The 23,732-nt window shown below is 46.1% G+C and overlaps 1 protein-coding gene across 1 annotated transcript in view; it reads left to right on the top strand.

Annotated features, from left to right (window-relative positions):
- LOC144774144 (NACHT, LRR and PYD domains-containing protein 12-like) overlaps nt 1–23,732 on the top strand; it is a 518,892-nt gene that overhangs the window by 288,559 nt on the left and 206,601 nt on the right. The window contains exon 4 of the mRNA XM_078659163.1: nt 7,337–7,510. Coding sequence (XP_078515289.1) covers nt 7,337–7,510 — 174 coding nt within the window. The remainder of the gene's footprint in view (nt 1–7,336; nt 7,511–23,732) is intronic.

Genomic DNA, 23,732 nt, shown 5'->3' with positions numbered 1-23,732 from the left:
TTATATAAATGATCACGCCAATTCTTATACGAATTATCAGACAGTTTTCTCAGTTGGTCTTTCAACAAACCATTCATTCTCTCAATCAGGCCGGCTGCCTGTGGGTAGTATGGTATAAGAAATACCCAATCAATATAATTGTTAACACAGAATACTTGCACCAGTCTTCCTTTAAAATGTGAAGCATTGTCAGATTGAATTTGAAATGGAACACCATAATACAGCATAATCAATTCCAGCGTTTTGATGGTATTTACCTGTGTGGCACGTTTACAAGGGAAAGCTACCAAAAGACCGCTATAAGTGTCCACAGCAGTGCATATGTATTGACAATTTTTACTCATGGGAAGTGGGCCTACAAAGTCGATTTGCCAGACTTGTGCAGGTAATTTACCTCGATGTAATTGACCTCTAACAATTTGTGGCACCTGTCTTTGTCTAGAATGTTGACATATAGGACAATGTAAAATGGCATCTTTGATTAAATTTAGAGGAATACAAATTCCTCGATCAGCAGCCCACCTGCTAGTGGCTCTCTCTCCAAAATGTCCTGCCTTCTGATGGGCCCACTTCGCCAATCCCGCCAAATCAGAATCTTGCATGTCCACCACAGCCTCAGCAATTTTAGAATTTTCATCTGCAATATTGTGAAAGAATTTGTCAAGGGAGTCTATCGGTGTATAGGCATCTACGTGATACACTGTGACGGTACTTTGTGGAAGCAATTCCCAAATCTCCTGCCACAAATGCTTTCCCCATAATTCTTTGGAGTGTAGCTGCCAATTACGGGCATGCCACGTAGGTAACCAAACCACTAATCCATTTGCAGTGGACCAAGAATCAGTAAAAATATGACATGTACCTGGAAGTTCTTGCTTCAAAACTTGATATACGGCATATAGTTCAGCGTATTGTCTACTCTCTCCCTCACCAGATATACTCAGCAATCTTTGTGTGATAGGGTTATAGGATACAGCTTTCCAATGCCTCTTTTCTCCAATGTACCTCGCCGAACTATCCGTAAACCATACATGGTTTCTGTCCTCCACGGACAAATCATCAAATGGCTTACCCCACTTAACAGGGGGATTCCTGTATTACAGGTACAGAACGATCATTCTCAGCTTCAGCCAACGACGCCTGCGCCACTTGCTCATGCAACATTGCAACACCTTTCGAACCAACACGTGCTCTATCCTGTATGTACCATTTCCACTTAATCACACTTGCTTCTTGAGCATGTCCAATTCTATGAGTTTTAGGCGAACTCATAACCCAATTCATAATAGGAATCTCAGGTCTCAAAATGATATCATGTCCCAGAGTCAATTGCTCGGTATCCACCAGAGCCCAATAACATGCAAGTAATTGTTTTTCAAAAGGTGTATAACGCTCACCAGCATCAGGTAGCTTTTTAGTCCAAAATCCTAAGGTTACTCTATTTCTGCCTTGTTTTTGCCATAAGCTCCAACTTGCATAGGAACCATGCACAGACACATTCAAATCCACATCACCATCACGTACGGGCCACAAATCCAAAGCATGCTGGATTGCTTCTTTAGCCAAATCAAACGCATCCTGTTGTGGTTTACTCCATTCAAACGCATTTTTCTTGCGGGTAACTCTGTATAAAGGGGCTAATATTTGACCTAAATGTGGGATATGTTGGCGTCAGAAACCAAACAAACCAATGAACTTTTGAGCTTCTTTCCTATTTCGGGGAACTGCAAACTCAATAATTTTCTGTTTCACTTGTGGGATAACCTCTCTGTTTCCCTTATGCCAATCAATGCCTAAAAATGTAACATTTTGTGCAGGACCTTGCAATTTATCGGGGTTGATTTCCCAACCTTTCCCTTGTAGAATCCTAATGACTTGATCTAGTCGTGTCTGAACCTGATCTTCCGTTTCACCTTGAATTAGAATGTCATCAATATAATGGCACATGTGTATCTGTGGATCATTGGGTATTTCAGCTAAATGTTCTGCCACCAGCCGGTGACAGATCGTAGGACTGTGTACATAGCCCTGGGGAAGACTTCTAAACGTCATTTGGCGCCCATCCCACGTAAAACTAAATTGCTCTTGGCACTCAGGGGCAATTGGAATGGAAAAGAACGCATTTGCAATATCAATGGAAGCATACCATGTTCCTGGGTGTTTCTGAATTCTCTCGATTAAAGTAATAATGTCAGGTACTGCAACAGTTAAAGGGGGTGTATGTTTGTTCAATTCGCGATAATCAACAGTCATGCGCCAAGAATTGTCACTCTTGCGCACAGGCCAAACGGGATTATTCCAAGCAGAGGTAACAGGAGTTATGACTCCTGCGTTCACTAAATCCTGAATAGTAGAACTAATTTCCTCATGACCACCTGGAATACGATATTGTTTTTGGGAAATCACTTTTGTAGCTTGCGGAATTATTATAGGGGGCATTCTTAGACGACCAACTCATACAGGTTTTGTAGATATGTATCTTTGAATTCCAAATTGATAGCATCCATCATCTAAATGTAATATCGTGCCTTTCAGAATGTCAATGCCAATTATATATTCCAAAAGAGGCACGACCAAAACAGAATATTCTTTTCGGGGAATTCGACCAATTTTTATGTCAACATTTGCCTGAACTGCAGGAGTTTCTTTTCCACCTAAACCAGTAATAGTAAAAAATTGGCCTTCAAATTTCTTTGGGTTTCCATGAATCAATGTGGCGTCCGCTCCTGTATCTACTAACGCTCGGGCCCTCTGTATGTTACGATGTCTCCAAAAAAATTCAATATCCACATAAGGTCTACGATCTTTGTGAGCCCAATTGCGTACCGGAGCTTGACCTATTTCCTAGTCCGTTTTGCTACATTCGGACAACCAAGACAAATCAGGGTAAATGCTGTCAAATCTTTTAGGTAATGTAACCTCTCGTTCATATCCTTTCCCGTCATGAAACGGGTTCTTGTCTTCTACTTTAGGTTGTGAATTTCGTTCAGATAATCTATGTCGTTCCTCTCTTCTTCTGATTTCAGGGGACTGACTTCTCTCATCTCTGTGACTGCTGTAATTCCGTTCCTTTTTATAATTGCGATCAACACACTCATCTCTCCCCCTCTCTCTCTCTCCCTCTCTCCCCCTCTCTCTCTCTCGATGAGGGGACACATCTCTCTCATGCCGTCGCTGGTCACGCCGATCAGAAGCATCACGGCGTCTGTCATCATCGCTGTCACCAGAAATCTCACGGTCACAGTCCTGCTTACGTACTCACCTTGCACCCTCCTTCCGGTCCAAACCACGCTTATGAAACAAATACCACAAATGAGAATTAGATTCACCATCAATCTCCTCTCTCCTCACACCATCCTCAAGCAAGTCAAAAAACATATCACGTCGTGAAAACTTATAATCACCACAAGTACGACCCTCCGGTCGCCATTCACCCAACTCACCAAGCTGACGCACAGCTTCAAGCTCCATGGATAAAGGACTTCCAGTCTGGTTAATCAGTAAAGTCATCATAACTTGTTTATATGCGACAGGAGAAAAGCGAATGATACGATTCCGTACAGAAGATGTCAACAATCCATCCAACAATCTGTCAGACGTACCCAGGAAAATCGCAGTTTTCATCACTTCCTCCTTAAGACGTTGCGCCGCATCACGTAAAGTGTACCAAGGTTTGTCATTGACAGGCCAGTCAGATTCAGTAGGATATTTATGATTGCAACCTTCGGTCGCTAACTGAAGCATACTAATCTGACCTGGAACGTTGTAGTTACGAAAATGATCCTGAACAGTAGAATCAGTACTCAAAGAACAAAACTTCAAACTGTCACCACTATCCAACATAATACCAGCAGCGCCCAATTCATAAAGTCGCACCATCCATGTAAGTAAAGACTCACCGGGACGTTGTCGAAATCGGTCAAGGATGTCACTAATCTCTTGTTGTGTAAAGTATTCCAAGCTATCCAAAGGAATACCATTAGGGTTACCAGGAGCTTGTTGCAATTTCCGTCGAAAGACGGGATGCGCAGAAATTTCAGTACGCGAACCAGAAGGAACGCGATCGGTAGGAGGTAAAAAACAATCAGATTGACAAGAATCGACACATTTAGAAGAAGGATTACGTGTACCAACATCACCACGTGCAGCAGAAGAGTCAGAATAAGGGTCACGACCAGTGCGAGAACACCCGCGTTTATCAGAGTCGTCAGCCGAGGAACCAGAATCATTCGAGTCCCAGATATTGCCATCCCACTCATCAGGGTTCCAATCCAGTCCGGCTTTCGCCACGACCAGACGTACTTTCCGTTTGCTCACACGACCATGACGATTCTTGTATTTATATTTTGCAATACGGACAGCAGCCCGCTCAGCAATAGTCTGATAAGTCTCAAGTTTGTCGGCAAGCAATTTGTTTTGACACCTCAGAAGAGTGTGAGCATTTTGCACTTCAACAAACTTAACCTCAAGATCACAAGAATGTAGTAGCAACAGTGAATATTTTTCATGTATAATCCTGTAAGCATACAACAAAATCCAACCTCTGCGTCCCAATATAGGAAGCTCCTCACCCTTCACAATCGGCGCTTTATGCAAACAAGCGATCACTTGCGCCGGATCCGCCCCATCCAAGCAAGAACTCCAATTCTCACTCAGACCTGCCCAATTAGCCCACTCATGAGCCAATGCACCGTAAGGCGTCGATTCCCAGCCGGGAATTTCGACAGGCAATTTAAAAACAACCTTTGGTTTTCTCGAAAACATCATAAAGAAATAAAACAAAAATAATATACAGTATAGACAAATAATACAAAAATGAATACCGTACGCGCCGAGCGCAAACCAACAAGATAAAACCACAATAGCGCACACAGGCTTACGTAAACGGTTCGTGACGCCAAATGTAACGACTGGATTTTCGGACTAGATGGAATCAGCTCACCAAAATACCACTCACCCAGCCGAAACGTAACCACCTCCCTCCTCAGGGCTTACTCCCCTCATTAGATGAACACTGGATCCTCTCCTGGGAAGGAGAATTAGCTATATACATGCATATAATATATACAATATCTCTAAACCTATAGGGATTGCTAATAGTAATACTTACCAGATTGCTATCCTAAACAACACTCATTCACAGTTGATAGCCTCGCGGTAAGTCATACCCAGGCTATACTACCGGCCTCCACCCGTGAAGGGGCAGTTCTTATGAGATTACCATTACACACCAACCCTGGTTGGTGCTCACGCAAGCCGCAGTCTTCCGTCGGGTATAAACGCTGTATCCCCCCAGCGTATCATGCACAAACACGTACCGTATCCCCCCGGTACCTCACACGACCAACACAATCCGGCGTTGGCCACATAACGCCGCAACATATCGGCGATCACTTCCTATGCATCTTCTCTCTATATGGGAAATATCGCTACACGTATCTACAATGGGGCTTATATATGTTTGGAATTCTGTATGCAGTAGATCGGTGATCCAATCCTCTCACACAAAGATGGCCAAAATCATGGTGTATAAGAATTGTTAAACAACCCAAACTCTCCCCCCTTCCTATTTGTCTGCACACCACTTACCCGGACGGGATAGGCCTCCGTCCACAAAGTAGCATCCAGCTAGAAGAAAAGGTTAATTCTAGCAGATACAATAACTCATACACATTGGTTCATTATAAACCTGGGGTCCCTTTTATTACACACTAACAATAACATTGATAAACATATAACCTAAAAAGCAAATAAAAGAATTAGAATAGATATGTGCACACTACTGAGAAAGGGCAGACTTCACCTTATGAGTACGGGGTCTGGACTCAGTCGTCATCTCGGTTCCCTGCTTGTCTGTGCCCTGGACCATCTCTGGGATCACCCCTGCAGTCACGGATACACGTCTGCACCGCTATGCTCTGTCTCCTCTCTCTGCTCTCTTCCAGGTCACCGGAACCTCTCTCTCCTGTTATTGGTACTGTCTGTTTCACTCTCGGCTATCGATGTTATTCCTCATCTCTCTCTCTCTATCATCAATCGGTCTGAGATCTCATCAGCTTTCGATATATCCAGACTTCAAAATGGCGATTGTCCGCTCCAGATTGTAAGATGCTTGCGACTAGCTGACAGGATAATAGAAAATGGCTACCTCTCCTCTCTGTACTTTCGCTAATATAGAACCCTCTTTCAGCATGGAAATTTCCAGCCAGTAACCTGCCGCCCACCAAATTCCCGTACCACTCCGTGCCAAGGACGCGCTCCCAGCTGGCCAGCCTGGTGTTGCGTCTTCAACATAGAGAAAAATACATTCTTTCGATAAGGGCCAGCCTGAGCCGGTTCTCTCCAAGCAGAAAAACAGCTTAAAGCTAAATAATACCTCTCACGTACAAGCACCTCGAGCAGCCGAGGCAGAAAAGAAAGATGGAGTCTCTCCCGTTTCGGGCTTACAGGGCCCGAACTAAGCAGAAAAGGGGAATAACTCCATAATAACTATCTAAAAAGACAACATAATACCTGCATTGACGGGACTATCCCCTATTCTAAGCTTATGAGTCCTAAAAATAAGGATAAGAATGCCGAATTATGTATAAATCAAGGGCTTCGCCTTGTAAATAGGCCTATTCTCCAGTCCTAACCACTATACTAAGATGATAGTAGGCTAAAGTCACCGTCACTCATAAAATGGGACGAAAAACCCGGTCAAGACAATGAAGGAGATGAGAATACACGTTTATCTAACCGAGCACTGAATATAAATCAGCTGCAATGTTACTTAAACACTTAGAAACTTTATAAAGAAGATGGAAAAGAAATCAGCTTCCAAATGGGCCTCTACAAATAACACACTTTAACTCGGCTTTGTCACTGAAGTTGAAGGAGCTATTTTTAGGCAGATGTGAACAATGTGCACAGAGTTGTGATTGTCCTGCTGTCTGCTATGGTGGGAGGAGCAAAACTTGAATGACATTTTAACAGACCAATGGTTGAAGACCTCTGACCATAATCCCTTCTATGCACATATAGCAACCAGTGTATTAATAGGCAGGTCGCTGCAAGAACTACCAAAGTTGTGAGTTGACAATTTACACCACAGCAGCGTGTCCAGCATAAAACATATATTAATATATTTATGTCCATTTATATCCGCCTCTGCCAGTCTGAGAACTCCCCCCATGAGGTTCCTATATAAACAGGCCGTGGTTGGATGTGTGTAATTTGGATGTGTCTCTAGAGGGGAGTAAGTCAAGGACGTGAAGGAAATGAAGATAAAACTGAAGTTGTGACGCCCCTGTCTGTGCTCTGCTTTACTCCTCTCCGTGTCTCTTCTCTCCTGCAGGTTGGATGACTGCTCCCTCACCAATGCATGCTGCGGAGACCTCGCCTCTGCCCTGGAAACAAACACATCTCTCACAGAGCTCGACCTGCGCAGCAATGAAGATCTGGGAGACGCTGGAGTGAAGAAGTTGTGTGAAGGCCTCAAACATCCAAACTGCAAACTACAGAAGCTGAGGTACAGAGCTGAGCAGGTCTTATCACGTCATTGATTTCTAAATATACATCGTAGGAGGCGCTCACATATATATTTTAAAAATGTATTTAAATGTTTACATGATTGACTCTTTTCTGTTAATGTTGTGATAAAGGCACCCATTAATAACATTTGTGAATTAAGTCAGGTTTGTGAAGTGGGGGTACCCAAGCCCAAATCCATGGTCATGAAAGAAGCCCCTGTCATGGTGCGGAGGGGCACTTTTCAAAGGCAGTTTCTCTAGTATTTGGGCTCAAATGGAAGAGGCCTTAACCAGAGGGCAGGTCTGTTCCTCACAGTGAGGGCGCCGACCCCACCAGTCTCCCTGCTGTTACCAGACCGGCTGCTGGATACGAGGCAGAGGAATGTCAGTGAGACACGGGGGGCTCAGAGGCCCTCTTCACATTCTGCAGGAGGGAGCTGTAAGATGAAAGGTAGAGTAGGCTGCAGAGAGGGGCAACTGGAAGATGAAAGGTAGAGCAGGCTACAAAGAAGGGCAGCTGTAAGATAAAAGGCAGAGCAGGCTGCACAGTGGGGCAACTGTAAGATGAAAGGTAGAGCAGGCTACAGAGAGGGGGAAATGTAAGATGAAAGGTAGAGTGGGCTGCACAGTAGGGCAGCTGTAAGATGAAAGGCAGCGCAGGCTGCAGAGAGGGGCAGATGTAAGATGAAAGGTAGAGTGGGCTGCACAGTAGGGCAGCTGTAAGATGAAAGGCAGCGCAGGCTGCAGAGAGGGGCAACTGTAAGATGAAAGGTAGAGCAGGCTGCAGAGAGGGGCAAATGTAAGATCAAAGGAAGAGCAGGCCACAGAGAAGACAGCTGTAAGATGAACGGTAGAGTGGGCTGAAGTGAGGGGCAGCTGTAAGATGAAATGCAGCGCAGGCTGCAGCGAGGGGCAACTGTAAGATGAAAGGTAGAGCAGGCTGCAGAGAGGGGCAACTGTAAGATGAAAGGTAGAGCAGGCTGCAGAGAGGGGCAGATGTAAGATGAAAGGTAGAGCAGGCTGCAGAGATTGCAGCCATAAGATAAAAGGCAGAGCAGGCTGCACAGTGGGGCAACTGTAAGATGAAAGGTAGAGTGGGCTACAGAGAGGGGCTGCTGTAAGATGAAAGGTAGAGTGGGCTGAAGTGAGGGGCAGCTGTAAGATGAAAGGTAGAGCACACTACAAAGAGGTTCATCTGTGAGATGAAAGGCGGAGCAGGCTGCAGAAAGGGGCAGCTGTGGTTCCCTGTGTGCCTAGACAGCAGCGCTGCTGAGATTCACAGTGTGAAGCCCGTCTATGCTACATAACAAGCAGAGTATTAATAGGCAGGTCACTGCAACAACTGCTAAAGTTGTGACTTTACCATTTACACCACAGCAGCGTGTCCAGCATAAAACATATATTAATATATTTATGTCCATTTAGCTCCGCCTCTGCTAGTCTGAGAACTCCCCCTATGAGGTTCCTTTATAAACAGGGCGTGGTCGGATGTGTAACGAGGGACGTGTCACTAGAGAGAGTAAGTCAAGGACGCAAAGGAAATGAAGATAAAACTGAAGCTGTGACGCCCCTGTCTGTGCTCTGCTTTACTCCTCTCGCCTCTGTCCTGAAAACAAACACATCTCTCACAGAGCTCAACCTGAGCTGGAATGAGTATCTGGGAGACGCTGGAGTGAGGAAGTTGTGTGAAGGCCTCAAACATCCAAACTGCGAACTACAGACACTGAGGTTCAGAGCTGAGCAGTTCTTATCACGTCATTGATTTCAATAATATACATCGTAGGCGGGGCTCACACATATATTTTAAAAATGCATTTAAATGTTTACATGATTGCCTCTTTTCTGTTCATGTCGTGATAAAGGCACCCATTAAATAACATTTGTGAATTAAGTCAGGTTTGTGAAGTGGGGGTACCCGAGCCCCAATCCATGGTCATGAAAGAATCCCCTGTCATGGTGCCGAGGGGCACTTTTTAAAGCCGGTTTCTCAGGTATTTGGGATAAAATGGAATAGACCTTAACTAGAGGGCAGGTCTGTTCCTTCCACTGAGGGCGCCGACCCCACCAGTGTCCCTGCTGTTAACAGACCGGCTGCTGGATACGAGGCCGAGGAATGTCAGTGAGACATTGGGGGCTCCGAGGACCTCTTCATTCTCTGCAGGAGAGAGCTGTAATATGAAAGGAAGAGCAGGCTACAAAGAAGGCAGATGTAAGATGAAAGGCAGAGCAGGCTGCAGAGAGGGGCAGCTGTAAAATGAAAGGAGGAGCAGACTGCTGAGAGGGGCAGCTGTAAGATGAAAGGTAGAGCAGGCTGCAGAGAGGGGCAGCTGTCAGATGAAAAGTAGAGCAGGCTGCAGAGAAGGGCAGCTGTTAGATGAAAAGTAGAGCAGGCTGCAGAGAAGGCAGCTGTAAGATGAAAAGTAGAGCAGGCTGCAGAAAAGGGCAGCTGTAAGATGAAAGGCAGAGCAGGCTGCAGAGAGGGGCAACTGTAAGATGAAAGGTCGAGCAGGCTAGAAAAGAAGGCAGCAGTAAGATGAAAGGTAGTGCAGGATGTAGAGAGGGCCAGCTGTAAGATGAAAGCTAGAGCAGGCTGCAGAGAGGGTCAGCTGTAAGATGAAAGCTAGAGCAGGCTGCTGAGAGGGGCAGCTGTAAAATGAAAGGTAGAGCGGGCTGCAGAGAGCGGCAGCTGTAAAATGAAAGGTAGAGCAGGCTACAAAGAAGGCAGTTGTAAGATGAAAGGTAGTGCAGCTTGCAGAGAGGGGCAGCTGTAAGATGAAAGGTAGAGCGGGCTGCAGAGGGCAGCTGTAAGATGAAAGGTAGAGTGGGCTGCAGAGAGGGGCAACTGTAAGGTGAAAGGTAGAGCAGGCTACAGAGAAGGCAACTGTAAGATGAAAGGTCGAGCAGGCTTAAAAGAAGGCAGCTGTAAGATGAAAGGTACAACAGGCTATGGAGAATGCAGCTGTAAGATAAAAGGTAGAGCAGGCTGCGGAGAGGGGCGGCTGTAAAATGAAAGGTAGAGCAGGTTGCGGAGAGGGGCAGCTATAAGATAAAAGGTAGAGCAAGCTGCGGAGAGGGGCAGCTGTAAGATGAAAGGTAGAGCAGGCTGCAAAGAGGGGCAGCTGTAACATGAATGTAGGTTAGAGTTGGCTGCACAAAAAAGAAACGTAAGCTGAAAGGTAGAGCAGGCTGCAGAGAGGAGCAACTGTAAGATGAAAGGTAGAACAGGCTGCAGAGAGGGGCAACTGTAAGATAAAAGGTAGATCAGGCTGTGGAGAGGGGCAGCTGTAAGATGAAAGGTAGAGCAGGCTGCCGAGAGGATCATCTGTGAGATGAAAGGGCCAGCTGTGGTTCACTCTGTGCTTAGACAGCAGAGCTGCTGAGGTTCACGGTGTGCTAAGACAGCAGAGCTGCTGAGGTTCACGGTGTGCTAAGACAGCAGAGCTGCTGAGGTTCATAGTGTGCTTAGACAGCAGCGCTGCTGAGGTTCATGGTGTGCTTAGGCAGCAGAGCTGCTGAGGTTCATGGTGTGCTTAGACAGCAGAGCTGCTGTGGTTCACTCTGTGCTTAGACAGTAGAGCTGCTGAGGTTCATGGTGTGCTTAGACAGCAGAGCTGCTGAGGTTCGCAATGTGCTTAGACAGCAGAGCTGCTGAGGTTCACAATGTGCTTAGACAGCAGAGCTGCTGAGGTTAATTGTGTGCTTAGAGAGCAGAGCTGCTGAGGTTCATGATGTGCTTAGAGAGCAGAGCTGCTGAGGTTCACTCTGTGCTTAGACAGCAGAGCTGCTGAGATTCACAGTGTGCTTAGTCAGCAGAACGGCTGAGGTTCTCATTGTGCTTAGACAGCAGAGCTGCTGAGGTTCACAGTGTGCTTAGACAGCAGAGCTGCTGAGGTTCATGGTGTGCTTAGACAGCAGAGCTGCTGAGGTTCATGGTGTGCTTAGTCAGCAGAACGGCTGAGGTTCTCATTGTGCTTAGACAGCAGAGCAGCTGAGGTTCATGGTGTTTGCTTAGACATCAGAGCTGCTGAGGTTCAGCTGTGCTTAGACAGCAGAGCTGCTGAGGTTCATGGTGTGCTTAGACAGCAGAGCTGCTGAGGTTCATGGTGTGCTTAGACAACAGTGCTGCTGAGGTTCATGGTGTGCTTAGACAGCAGAGCTGCTGAGATTCACGGTGTGCTTCGACAGCAGAGCTGCTGAGGTTCATGGTGTGCTTAGATAGCAGAGCTGCTGAGGTTCACTCTGTGCTTAGACAGCAGAGCTGCTGAGGTTCATGGTGTGCTTAGACATCAGAGCTGCTGAGTTTCACGGTGTACTTAGACAGCAGAGCTGCTGAGATTCACGGTGTGCTTCGACAGCAGAGCTGCTGAGGTTCAGCTGTGCTTAGACAGCAGAGCTGCTGAGGTTCATGGTGAGCTTAGACAGCAGAGCTACCAAAAGCAAAGGAGTACCTGCCAAGTAATTTCAGACAAGGCCCAGCTAAGGGGTCCTTTTTACTAATTCTTACACACCAGAGCAAACAAAGGATAAATCAATTAATTACATAAAAAAATACAAGGGGCAGATTTACAATAACTGCCGCATCCCCAGGGATGCGCCAGTTATTGTGCGCCGCAGCTCCGCCACCCATGGTGCGCCGCATTTACAATGCGGCGCACCATGGGGCAAAAACGGCACAGATGCGTGACGCATCTGTGCTGTAAAGGTGGCTCATTGCTGGAGTTGCGTCGCAAGCGCAACGCAGCTCCAGCAGGGCTCGGGGGTGCCCCATCTGTCCAGGATTTTGACGCAGCATTGGCCTAAAAGTGAATGAGTGAAATCTTGTAGATTTCACTCAGCCACTTTTGCGAGGCGCACCTGTCCCGGAACGCCCACCCTGCGCCGAAACGCCCACATGTGGCGCAGGGCTTTACAACGTGACGCATCTGCCTAGATGCGTCACGTTGCAAATGGGTCACAGGGATGCACCACGTTTACGCCACCGTTGCGTGACGCAAAAGTGGCGCAAGTCCAACATAAATCTGCCCCCAAGTATATAGTAATTTTATTATAGAGAAAACATTTTCCTCAATTCATAGACAAACATGATAAATATCAGACCACACAATAATTTAAAAAAAGAACATAAGTGAATAAATATAGTCCCACACACCACATTCATAACGCACAATCATACCATCATATATTCCACAATTCAACATAAGTCATACGGCAGGCATACAAAATATCCAAAAGGTACTTGGCAGCCACAAGATGGTTTGGATGACAAGATGGAAACAATTCATCCGGCAGGGGGAGATGGAATCAGTCCAGTTGCCCCGAGGCAAACAACGCGCGTTTCGGTGTGCTGCCCCAGACGGGGCTACACCTTCATCAGGGCGGAGATGTACAAAGAAGCGTGGGACAATAAATCGAATTAGAAAAAAGAGCAAAAAGCTGAGGATGTATTTTCCCCTTAGGGAGCCAGGTGGATACAGAGGCCCCGGCGATGGATGCTTTACAGTAATGCTCAGAGATGGTCCTCGGAATTGTTTTATGGGGAGGAACCCATTTCCTTCCTCACAACCACAGGAGGCAGCAAAGAGTCTGTCAGCAGCATTTCCAGGAAGGACAACGATTAGATCACATTCTCGAGGCCCCCATCAACAGGATAAGAATTTTAGGGATCGAGAGAATGCCGGAGGTAATTTCAGCAGTATGAGTCCAAACGGATGTGGCCCACCTCCTCGTCTTACTAATATTCCCACCAGTCTTGATGCTATAAAGTGGCACATAATGGAGTTTATTGGAAACACGAGGCATTAACAAATTGCAAAACAAAATACGTAGTTTATGGATTTACATGCCCGTGTGGGATGTTGTATATTGGGAAAACGAACCAAGAAGCAGGTCAGAGGATTACACAACATAAGGAGAAATGTTGAAACTGTGCCACTGGTCAACCACTGGAATAAAAAAATCACATACAGAAAGAGAGCTCCGCTGAACAATAATTTCAAAGATCGAACGGACTCCTCGAGGAGGCGATCTGGAGTTAAAATGATCACAAAGAGAGGCAATGCTTATCGTGAAATTTGACACGGCTGTGTCAGGTTTAAATGAATTACAAATTATAATAGGCTTCAAAATTGAGTCCCCATGTGGCAAACATGGTTAAACATCGGGAGAGCAAGCACGTGCCGCATAATAGAGATTATATGGGTGCATTGTATTAGAACTACGCTCCCTTTAAATCCCCCTTTCCGCTTGCAACTGAGAAAACTCAGACCTTGCACACATAGTGCGGAGTCTGTCCATAGTGCGGAGTCTGTCCATAGTGCGGAGTCTGTCCATAGAGTCTGTTGAAAGAGCGGAGTCTGTTGAAAGAGCGGAGTCTGTTGAAAGAGCGGAGTCTGTCGACAGAGCGGAGTCTGTCCATAGAGCGGAGTCTGTCCATAGAGCGGAGTCTGTCCATAGAGCGGAGTCTGTCCATAGTGCGGAGTCTGTCCATAGTGCTGAGTCTGTCCATAGTGCGGAGTCTATCCATAGAGCGGAGTCTGTCCATAGAGCGGAGTCTGTCCATAGAGCGGAGTCTGTCCATAGAGCGGAGTCTGTCGAAAGAGCGGAGTCTGTCGAAAGAGCGGAGTCTGTCGAAAGAGCGGAGTCTGTCAATAGAGCGGAGTCTGTCGAAAGAGCGGAGTCAGTCTAAAAAACGGAGTCTGTCGAAAGAGCGGAGTCTGTCGAAAGAGCGGAGTCTGTCGAAAGAGCGGAGTCTGTCGATAGAGCGGAGTCTGTCGATAGAGCGGAGTCTGTCGATAGAGCGGAGTTTGTCAACAGGTTGCAACAGGTTGCCGGAGGCACTGCGTCAGGAAGGGAACCTACTACGATTCAGGAAGAACCTAAAAACATTCTTGTTCAGAAAAAGCATGAGCACAGTATAATCCAGCTCCCATCTTGCTAAGTTATTGTTACTACCATCTTTCCTGGCGCTTAGAGGCCTGTAGGTGATTAGGCGCGTTATAAAATCCCATTAACAACAATAACAATAACAACAATAGAGAGAAGTCTGTCCACAGAGAGAAGTCTGTCCATAGAGAGAAGTCTGTCCGTAGAGATGTGATTGTTTGTAGAGTGGAGTCTGCCCATAGTGAGGAGTCTGTCCATAGAGCGTAGTCTGTCCATTGAGCGGAGTCGGTCCATATAGCGGAGTCTGTCCATATAGCGGAGTCTGTCCATATAGCGGAGTCTGTCCATATAGTGGAGTCTGTCCATAGAGCAGAGTCTGTCGAAAGAGCGGAGTCTGTCGAAAGAGCGGAGTCTGTCGAAAGAGCGGAGTCTGTCGAAAGAGCGGAGTCTGTCGAAAGAGCGGAGTCTGTAGAAAGAGCGGAGTCTGTCTAAAAAACTGAGTCTGGCGATTGAGCGGAGTCTGTCGATAGAGCGGAGTCTGTTGATAGAGCGGAGTCTGTCTATAGAGAGAAGTTTGTCCATAGAGAGAAGTCTGTCCATAGAGAGAAGTCTGTCCGTAGAGATGTGATTGTTTGTAGAGTGGAGTCTGTCCATCGAGAAGCGTCTGTTCTTAAATGGGAGTGTGTTTATAAAATGAATCTGTCCATAGAGAGGGGTCTGTCCATAGAGAGGGGTTTGTCAATAGGGAGGTGGTCCAAAGAAAGGGGTCTGTCCATAGAGAGAAATCTGTCCATAGAAAGAAGTCTGTCCATAGAGAGGAGTCTGTCCATAGAGAGAAGTCTGTCTGTAGAGATGTGATTGTTTGTAGAGTGGAGTCTGTCCATCGAGGAGCGTTTGTTCTTAGGTGAGAGTGTGTTTATAAAAAGGAGTCCGTCCATAGTGCGGAGTCTGTCCATAGTGCGGAGTCTGTCCATAGTGCGGAGTCTGTCCATAGAGAGGAGTCTGTCCATAGAGAGGAGTCTGTCCATAGAGAGGAGTCTGTCGATAGAGCGGAGTCTGTCGATAGAGCGGAGTCTGTCGATAGAGCGGAGTCTGTCGATAGAGCGGAGTCTGTCGATAGAGCGGAGTCTGTCCATTGAGAGGTGTCTTCCCATGGAGAGGAGTCTGTCAATAGGAAGGAGTCTGCATGTAGTGCGGAGTCTGTCCACGGGGAGGATTCTGTCCACAGAGAGGAGTCTGTCCATAGAGAGGGGTCTGTCCATAGAGAGGGGTCTGTCCATAGAGAGGAGTCTGTCCGTTGTGGAAAAGTAAATTTTGTCATGTTCTGTGTCCCTACGTGTCATCCATCATATGTTACGTGTGCATGATTAATATGCATATGTTATTCCCCATGTTCGATTAAAGACGCAATTACAGTTGTGTCCACCTCTGGTATGCCAGTTTCCAGTCCTCGTGAATAATACGAGTATCAGGCCTATGTAAAGTTATGTTGCCACGATTCTCAGTGTGCACGTTAATTCATTGAAAAGTCCCCGTTTCTAGGCCTCAAAAGGGCCTGGACACCAGATTCAGCTCCTGTCTCCTGAAGCCTCGCTGAGGAGCGATTCAGCCCCCACCTGTATCCTCGACCTTTCACTTACTTCCTGCCTCGCAGTGCCCGGTGCAGCCTGGCTCTGCCTCTGAGTCTGCCAAGACTATGTTATGATTCCAGTTATCAGTTCAGCCCTCCTTCTCTGCATTCCTAAGCTACTGAATCGCATCAATAGTTTCCGTCATTGTCTAGCCTATGCGGCTCCATGTAAGAGAAATACTGCATTTAATGGTCATTTAATATTCTTCATCACGCACTACATGTAGAATAATGCATGGTCCAGTCTTAGAGTCAAGTTAGCCTTTCCCCTCCTGACTTCTAGTTTATATCAACATGTTCCCTAAACATCAGATATCAGATACTGCTTAGGTACATGTCGCCCTGACTCTCCAGACTTTAGTCTCTGCTCCTAGCACAGAGTTCATAGCCCCCAGCTTCTCCTAGTAACACGTCATTGTCAGTTTGCGCGCACCACCAGGTTAGAGGTCCCGGCTCCTTAGGTAGCCCCCTCCAATGTTTCCGCCCATTCATGACATATTCTGTTACGTTTGCATCACATGTCTATGTATACGCCCTGTTACACCCAGTTACACCTACTTTCGCCCTTATCTTTCGCGACTGCTGTGCGTCACGCCTCTTGCTCCACCCACTGCTACGCCTATTGCAATGTAATGCTATGTGTTTGCGTTATGTATATATGCTCATGTATTGTTATTAAAAGATCATCCCTCATTCCTTATCCCTTGTCCAGATCCTGACCACGGCAGCGCTGCCAGGGCTGCCATCCTATTCCTGTGCAGGTTGTCCTGTTCCTGTCCTTATGCTGTATTAAACCTGCAAGAAACTCCTACTACCTCGAATCTTGACTCTTATTTATTGAGCTATCTGTTATGATATATGTCTAGTCAAAAAGAGAGGTATTATTTATTTATTTACCACATAATGGCGCCCGAATAGGGACTTGCCCTTTCCCCACGCGTCGGTGAAGCCACGCCGACCCCCTGACCCTCTGCAGTCGTGACGGAACTCTCCTGCGCAGTGGCAGATATTTCTGCTCAAGTATCCCTCAGGCCCACGGAGGAGACGGAGGAGGCGGTCCAGCATCCAAACGAGACGGTGGAGGAACGCGGCGAGTCCCGACCAGAGCCCAAGCCGAGAGTCCAAGGTCCGAGGTATCCGGAGGTCCACCCGTAACTGAAGTCCGAAGTTCGTCGTCCGTCGTCGTAGCAGTCCAGTCCAGTCCGAGGCCTTCCGTTCTTGCTGCCCGGTGAGTACCGTTACTGGGGTGGTATCTAGACAGGGTCAATTTAATTGACTCTGGTCTGTGGGTTGGTGGTACACAGTCCCACAAACGAAGTGTCCACTCCGGTGGATGCGGGTCCTGACGTGTCTCTTTATGAGACCGGTAAGTTCCGTACTGTTTCAGCAGTGCATCTAGTTTCTGTTCTAGTCAGTTCAGTTCTCGAGAAAAATTCATGCATTCTGTTTTCCTGTAGTCCGTATTCCAGGTGGTATTCTGTTCGAACTGTTATTTATAATGTTCTTCGTGTATTTTGATGTTGTGGTATGAGTGCGACGTGATTTCGTGTTTTATTGTGTATTGTATTTTGTCCAGATTATAGTTCAGTCATGCCGCTCTTCTCAAAATTACGTCAGTTAAAAACCAGAAAAGGTCTGCTGGAAGCAGCAGTTCCTGTTCCGCCTAGGGACAGTCCAGGTCACTTTATGTATCAGAAACATGGCATAAGCGCCATATTATATTTAGATTTATGGGTAGAGTATACAAAGGAGCTAGAAGAAAAGTATAGATGGCCCGTATCAGGTACGTGGGATGCCGAGTGCATCATGAGAGTAGAAGAGGCATTATGGAAAAAGAAAGCCAGACAATCACAGAAGGATGCCATCGAGCTATGGCGTAAAGAAGCTCATAAAAGAACCGAAAAAGAAATCAGAAAGTCAGAATTAAGTAGAGAATCTTCAGAACGAGCACAAGAAAAAGAATTAATCGAGATAGGTGAACGAGTTAGAACTGAACAATCAGACAGACAGAGGAATGCCCTCATTAAGGGTATGTATCCTCTTCTTGCCGAGGGCTTGCCGAAAGCGACCCCGGAGGCATCCAGTAATTTCCCGCCACCATTAGTTCCGACCAAACTACGTCACAAACCGACGGCAGCTGATATTTTTATTTCGTCCTATCTGGACGACACAGTCCCGGAATATGCAAATCCTGTTCCTGCTCCGCCAGTCCCTGTAAATCAGGTAATTCCTGCTCCTCCAGACACCGGGGTACCCTTTGCAGTCCCCCCGGTTCAGCCCGCTATACAAGTCCAGCCCGCATTTCAATTTCCCACCCTGCCAGGACGAAAAGCATCAGTTGATGATTCTAGTCTAGGGGCCGCAGGAGGAGGTCCTCCTCGAACCCCGCCGCCACATAAGCGTTTAGATGCAGCCGCATTACATATGCAAGCGTCACAACGTACGCCCAGACTGTCCGTTGCAGAAATAAGAAAATCCCTTGCCGAATGCTGTTATGACCCAGTCCCAGGTGAAGATGATATGGTTTTATATTCATTACGTGTAAGAAATGTGGCCGAGTATTTGGTCACCCTACCAGATATGAAGGAAGATCTAGACAGAATATATCGTTTCATCCGTACAGGGGAAGATCCAGAAAGTATTGGTGACGTCATGTCCCACAGGAAAGCTGAGACCCAGCTCATGATATTAAAGTTCCTGATCAATTGTCTAATAAGAGAACAAGATTACCCGTCCAATAATAAGGCCGAAATAAAAGCCCTGATGAAGTGGAGTAATAGTATAGCCGAGGGTAAGCATAAGACTATCAGTGCTATGGAGAGTATGTACAAGAAAATACGTAGAGAAATAATAAAGATACATGAACAACGTAAAGCAGCACAAGTAAGCGAGAAAGAAAGTAACTCTGATCCTGAAGAGGAAGACGACGAAAATTCTGCCAGAATAGCGTATGTAGGAAAACCTAGATTTCCAGATCGCCATTTACGTCTAGAACCCAAGTCCACTTTCCATCATTCGGTACCAGATCAAGGTTCCCTAGCACAAGTATTTCAAGCTACCGATCACATTCTGAAATCACGAATCGGTTATAGCGAGTTAAGTACTATGCATGAACAAGAACTAGCCCGATCAGCAGTCCGATGGACTACTGATTCTACCACTTTTCCAGACGAAATAGTGGCACAAATGTTTCTGAAAATGCCCCCAGCCGAGCAGCGACTGGTGGGTATGTATATGATCCAGCACCTCATTACTCTGTATGAGGGTCAGCACTCTGATCCAGGTCCGTTACATGATATCCTGAACGAGTTACTCCAGTATAGATGGAGAGGTCTAGGTACCGATTTAATTAGTGTCATTCTAGAACAGCGCCACAAATATAGAACGTTCTTGAACCCGCATTTCGTTCATGTCTCACCCCCAGAAAGTAAACCATTTTACATCGACAGACAGAATCCGTTACGAGAAGTCCACCCAGTTAGAGGAACGGGTGGCGAACTAGAACGAGTGTTTGTATACACTCCGATCACAAAGATGGAACTCCTCGAGATGAAGAAATTAATTCCCTGTCATGACAAAGATCCAGCAGGGTTCCATAGAGAATTAAAGGACATGCTCCGTATGGGAGAATACACATACCCAGATATAATTAAAATGTTAAAAGTTCTGCTGCCCGCAGGGGTGTATGAAAAGCTCAAGGAAAAAGAATGGGAGGTGGGAGAGAAAAAGATAGATTGGGCAGTCCTAGAAGCTGAAGATAAGATACGAGTACCAGGTACCGGTCTAGGAGAGAAATGTAAAGAATTACCAGAATTATTGATTCAAGTTTTACCTAGATTATTAACAACGAAAAAGGAAGACTGGGATGCAATCTCAGCCTGTAAACAGAAACAAGAAGAAGACATTAGTGATTTTTATTCTAGATTTGAAAAGTGCTTTAGTATTAACAGTGGTCTCAAGACGAGTAGTGAGTCATACCCTCACCTCTTTGTTACTAAGTTAGTCGAGAATTCAAGTCCACCAATTAAAAACCGAGTTCTGAAAGTCGAAAGTACCTGGCAAGCTAATACCCCGTCCCAGATGTTACAGATGCTCCAGTATCACCAGAATAGAATCAGGGAAGAGCAAGAACACGAGAGAAAACGTATGAAAGACACGAAAATGAAAGTACTAGTTGCACAATCTGTTCCCCAAGACAGTCAGAAGAAGGGTCTAAATCAAGCTAGTCATCCTGCAGCTCCCGTTAAAGGGAACTGCAATTATTGTAAACAGCCAGGTCATTTTATAAACGAGTGTGCAGTTCTGAAACATAACATAGCTACCGGTAAGACTAAAGAAAGACCACGTCCGCCTAGACAAGAACAAGTTTCACAGACTCCTCAGCCACAGAATGCACCACAGACAGTTACAGCACCGCAGCCTATTGCTGCAACCCAGCATGTTACATCGCAGATGTACCAGTATGCACAGTCTGAGTATCCAGAGTACCAGCAGTATTCATGAAACAGCCTAGAGAGGGAGGTAGGCTTGCCTCTCATCGAGATACCTGTAGATCAAGAAGGTCCTTATGTTCACAGTCAGGTGTTAGGGAAAGACAGAAAGTTTTTGATTGATACAGGGGCAAGTAGGACCACAATTAGTCACGCCGAAGTTCCAGGGGCTCCGCTCTCAGGCTCAAGAAATGTTTCCCTTGGATTTTCAGGAAAGCCTATCGTAAATGAGATTTCAAAGCCAGTCACTCTAGAAGTAGGTCCATTGTCCCGCACTACTGATCTGTTACTTACTAAGTCATGTCCAGAAAATCTATTAGGCATTAAAACACTGAAAGAGTTAGGTGCAGTTATATGCTGTTCCCCAGAGGGAATACGATTGTTCCTACGTGACTTTAAGGGTCACTATGTATTACGAGATTTTGATCCAAGACTGTCTAATGTTCCGCAGCATTTGTGGGCGCAAGGTCCAACTGATGTAGGTTACATGCAAATCACACCCCATCGTGTGACTCTCAAACCAGGTGTAGTGTTACCACGAATCAGACAGTATAGATTGCCACCTGAGGCTGTAGCAGCCTTATCCAAAATTATTGACGAGCTTATCGCTCAAGGAGTAGTTGTAGAAACTGACTCCAATGTATGCAACTCTCCGATCATTCCAGTCATGAAACGTACTGATCCAAATGCACCCCCAGTATATCGATTAGTGATTGACCTACGAGAACTTAACAAATGTATTATTCCTCAATACCCAGTTGTTCCAGATATCTCTTCCCTATTAACAGCCATTGATTCCGAAGCCACATTCTTTACTGTAATCGACCTTAAGAATGCATTTTTTAGTGTTCCCATTCATCCAGACAGCCAGTTTCTTTTCGGATTCTGTTTAAATGGAAGGAGCTATATGGTTACACGAGCTCCTCAAGGTTTCACAGAAAGCCCTAGTATTTACAGTCAAGCACTTAAGAGACAACTAGACAACATTCACATGCCAACTGATACTGCCCTGTTTCAGTATGTCGATGACCTACTGATCACAGCCCGTTCTGAATGTGACTGCGAGCGAGCGTCACTGACGGTTCTGTATTTCCTAGCCGAGATGGGGCACAAGGTGTCCCCTTCGAAGCTTCAATTCTGTGTCCAGCAAGTGGTCTACTTAGGACACTTACTGTCCAAGAGGGGTAGGCAGTTGACACCAGACCGTATCCAGTTGATAGCGAGTCTTCCTCAGCCCAAGACACAGAAGGAGGTACGTGCTTTTATTGGCCTTACTTCTTATTGCAGACAATGGATTCCTCAGTATGCATTTCTAGCCAAGCCACTGATACAGTTAACGACACAGGAGGCAGCCGCACCGACTGTCCTCCCTTGGACATCTGAACATACACTTAGTTTCAACGAGTTAAAGAAAGCCCTATGCCAAGCTCCAGTTCTAGCTACACCGAACTACAGTAAGCCTTTTACACTTTTCGTCACAGAACGTGAAGGTACAGCATTATCTGTTCTCACACAAGATCAAGCAGGACAATACAAGCCCTGTGCTTATTTTTCTAGCACATTAGATCCAGTCGCCCAGGCTTTGCCTGCGTGCCTCAAGTCAGTTGCAGCCACAGCACTAGCTATCAGACAAAGTGATTCCATAGTTTTAGGACACTCCCTGACAGTACAAGTTCCACACTCCGTGGAAGTTCTTTTAAATCGAACACAAACTCAGCACTTGACAATTGCACGTTTAACAGGTTATGAACTGACACTGTTCCAGCCACACATAGAAATCAGACGCTGCAACATCCTTAATCCTGCTACACTGTTGCCATCAGTTAATTCAATTTCTGCCGCACACGACTGTGTGGAAGTAGTTAACATTACGACAAAGCCAAGACAAGACCTGACAGATATTCCATTATCCGATCCCGACCTGACACTTTATGTGGATGGTTCATGTATGAGAACAAGTACAGGAGAACTAGTCGCCGCGTATGCAGTGACTACTGACACTGAAGTTATTGAGACACACCGCATTGACACTCTGTCCGCTCAAGCAGCAGAGCTAGTTGCTCTGACACAAGCCTGCATACACGCCAAGGAAAAGAAAGTTAATATTTACACAGATTCACGTTACGCATTTGGAGTCGTCCACGACTTTGGAGTGCTCTGGCAGGAGAGAGGTTTCATGACTTCTCATGGAACCAAGATTCAGCATGGTCTCCTTATCCAAGCTCTGTTAGATGCAATACATTTACCGACATCCATTGCTATCATGAAATGCAAAGCACATACGAAAGTTACTGACATTATTTCCCAAGGTAACGATCTAGCAGATCGCACAGCCAAGCTTACAGCACAGACTCCAGACATTCAAGTTAATCCGACACAGACACATACTCCAGGTCCGACTACATGTATGACAGTTAAGGACCCTACACAAGATGTCATAGACATACAGTTACATGCTACTCCCGATGAAATCAAGAAATGGTCCGAACAAGGAGGGGTCCAGACAGATCAAGGATGGGTGACGAAGGGAAGAACCGCATGGTTTCTCCCCGACTCTATGGTTCAAGTCATTATTAATACCGCACATAGTCCAGCACATTTAGGAGAAAAAGCAATGTTAGACAGTATCCAGAACATTTGGTTCAACAAGCATTTACGAGCTGCAGCCAAGCAGAAAGTCCGTACCTGTATGATATGTTGTCAGTTTAATCCAGGTAAAAGTGTCCCGGTGGAACAAGGTGGATTCCAGCCTCCTGACCACCCTTTTGAGGTCCTCCAGATGGATTATATTCAGATGGAGCGATGTCGAGGTTTCAAGTACGTCCTTGTAGTTGTATGCGCTTTGTCCAGGTGGACAGAAGCATATCCAGTTCCAGATTACACAGCCGCGACCACTGCCAAGCAGTTGGTTCGTGAGTTTTTCCCTCGTTATGGACTCCCTAGAGTCGTATATTCTGATAACGGCCAGCCATTCTCATCTGAGTTGATGAAGCACGTTTCCCTGTTGTTAGGGTACCAGTGGAAGTTTCATTGTGTACGCCATCCTGAAGCAGCCGGTCTCGTTGAGAGACATAACCAGACTCTGAAAATCCGCATCGCTAAAGTGTGTAAAGAAAAAGGTGTGGACTGGCTAGTAGCTCTGCCAGTTGCTTTGTTTTATATGCGCATGGTCGCACATTCCAGATCAGGTCTGTCCCCGTACGAGGTCGTTTTCTGCCG

Source organism: Lissotriton helveticus, chromosome 8 (genome assembly GCF_964261635.1).
Source record: "Lissotriton helveticus chromosome 8, aLisHel1.1, whole genome shotgun sequence".
Lineage (NCBI taxonomy): Eukaryota > Metazoa > Chordata > Amphibia > Caudata > Salamandridae > Lissotriton > Lissotriton helveticus.
The sequence above is the reverse complement of the archived record's forward strand: the minus strand, read 5'-3'. Positions and strand labels throughout refer to the sequence as shown.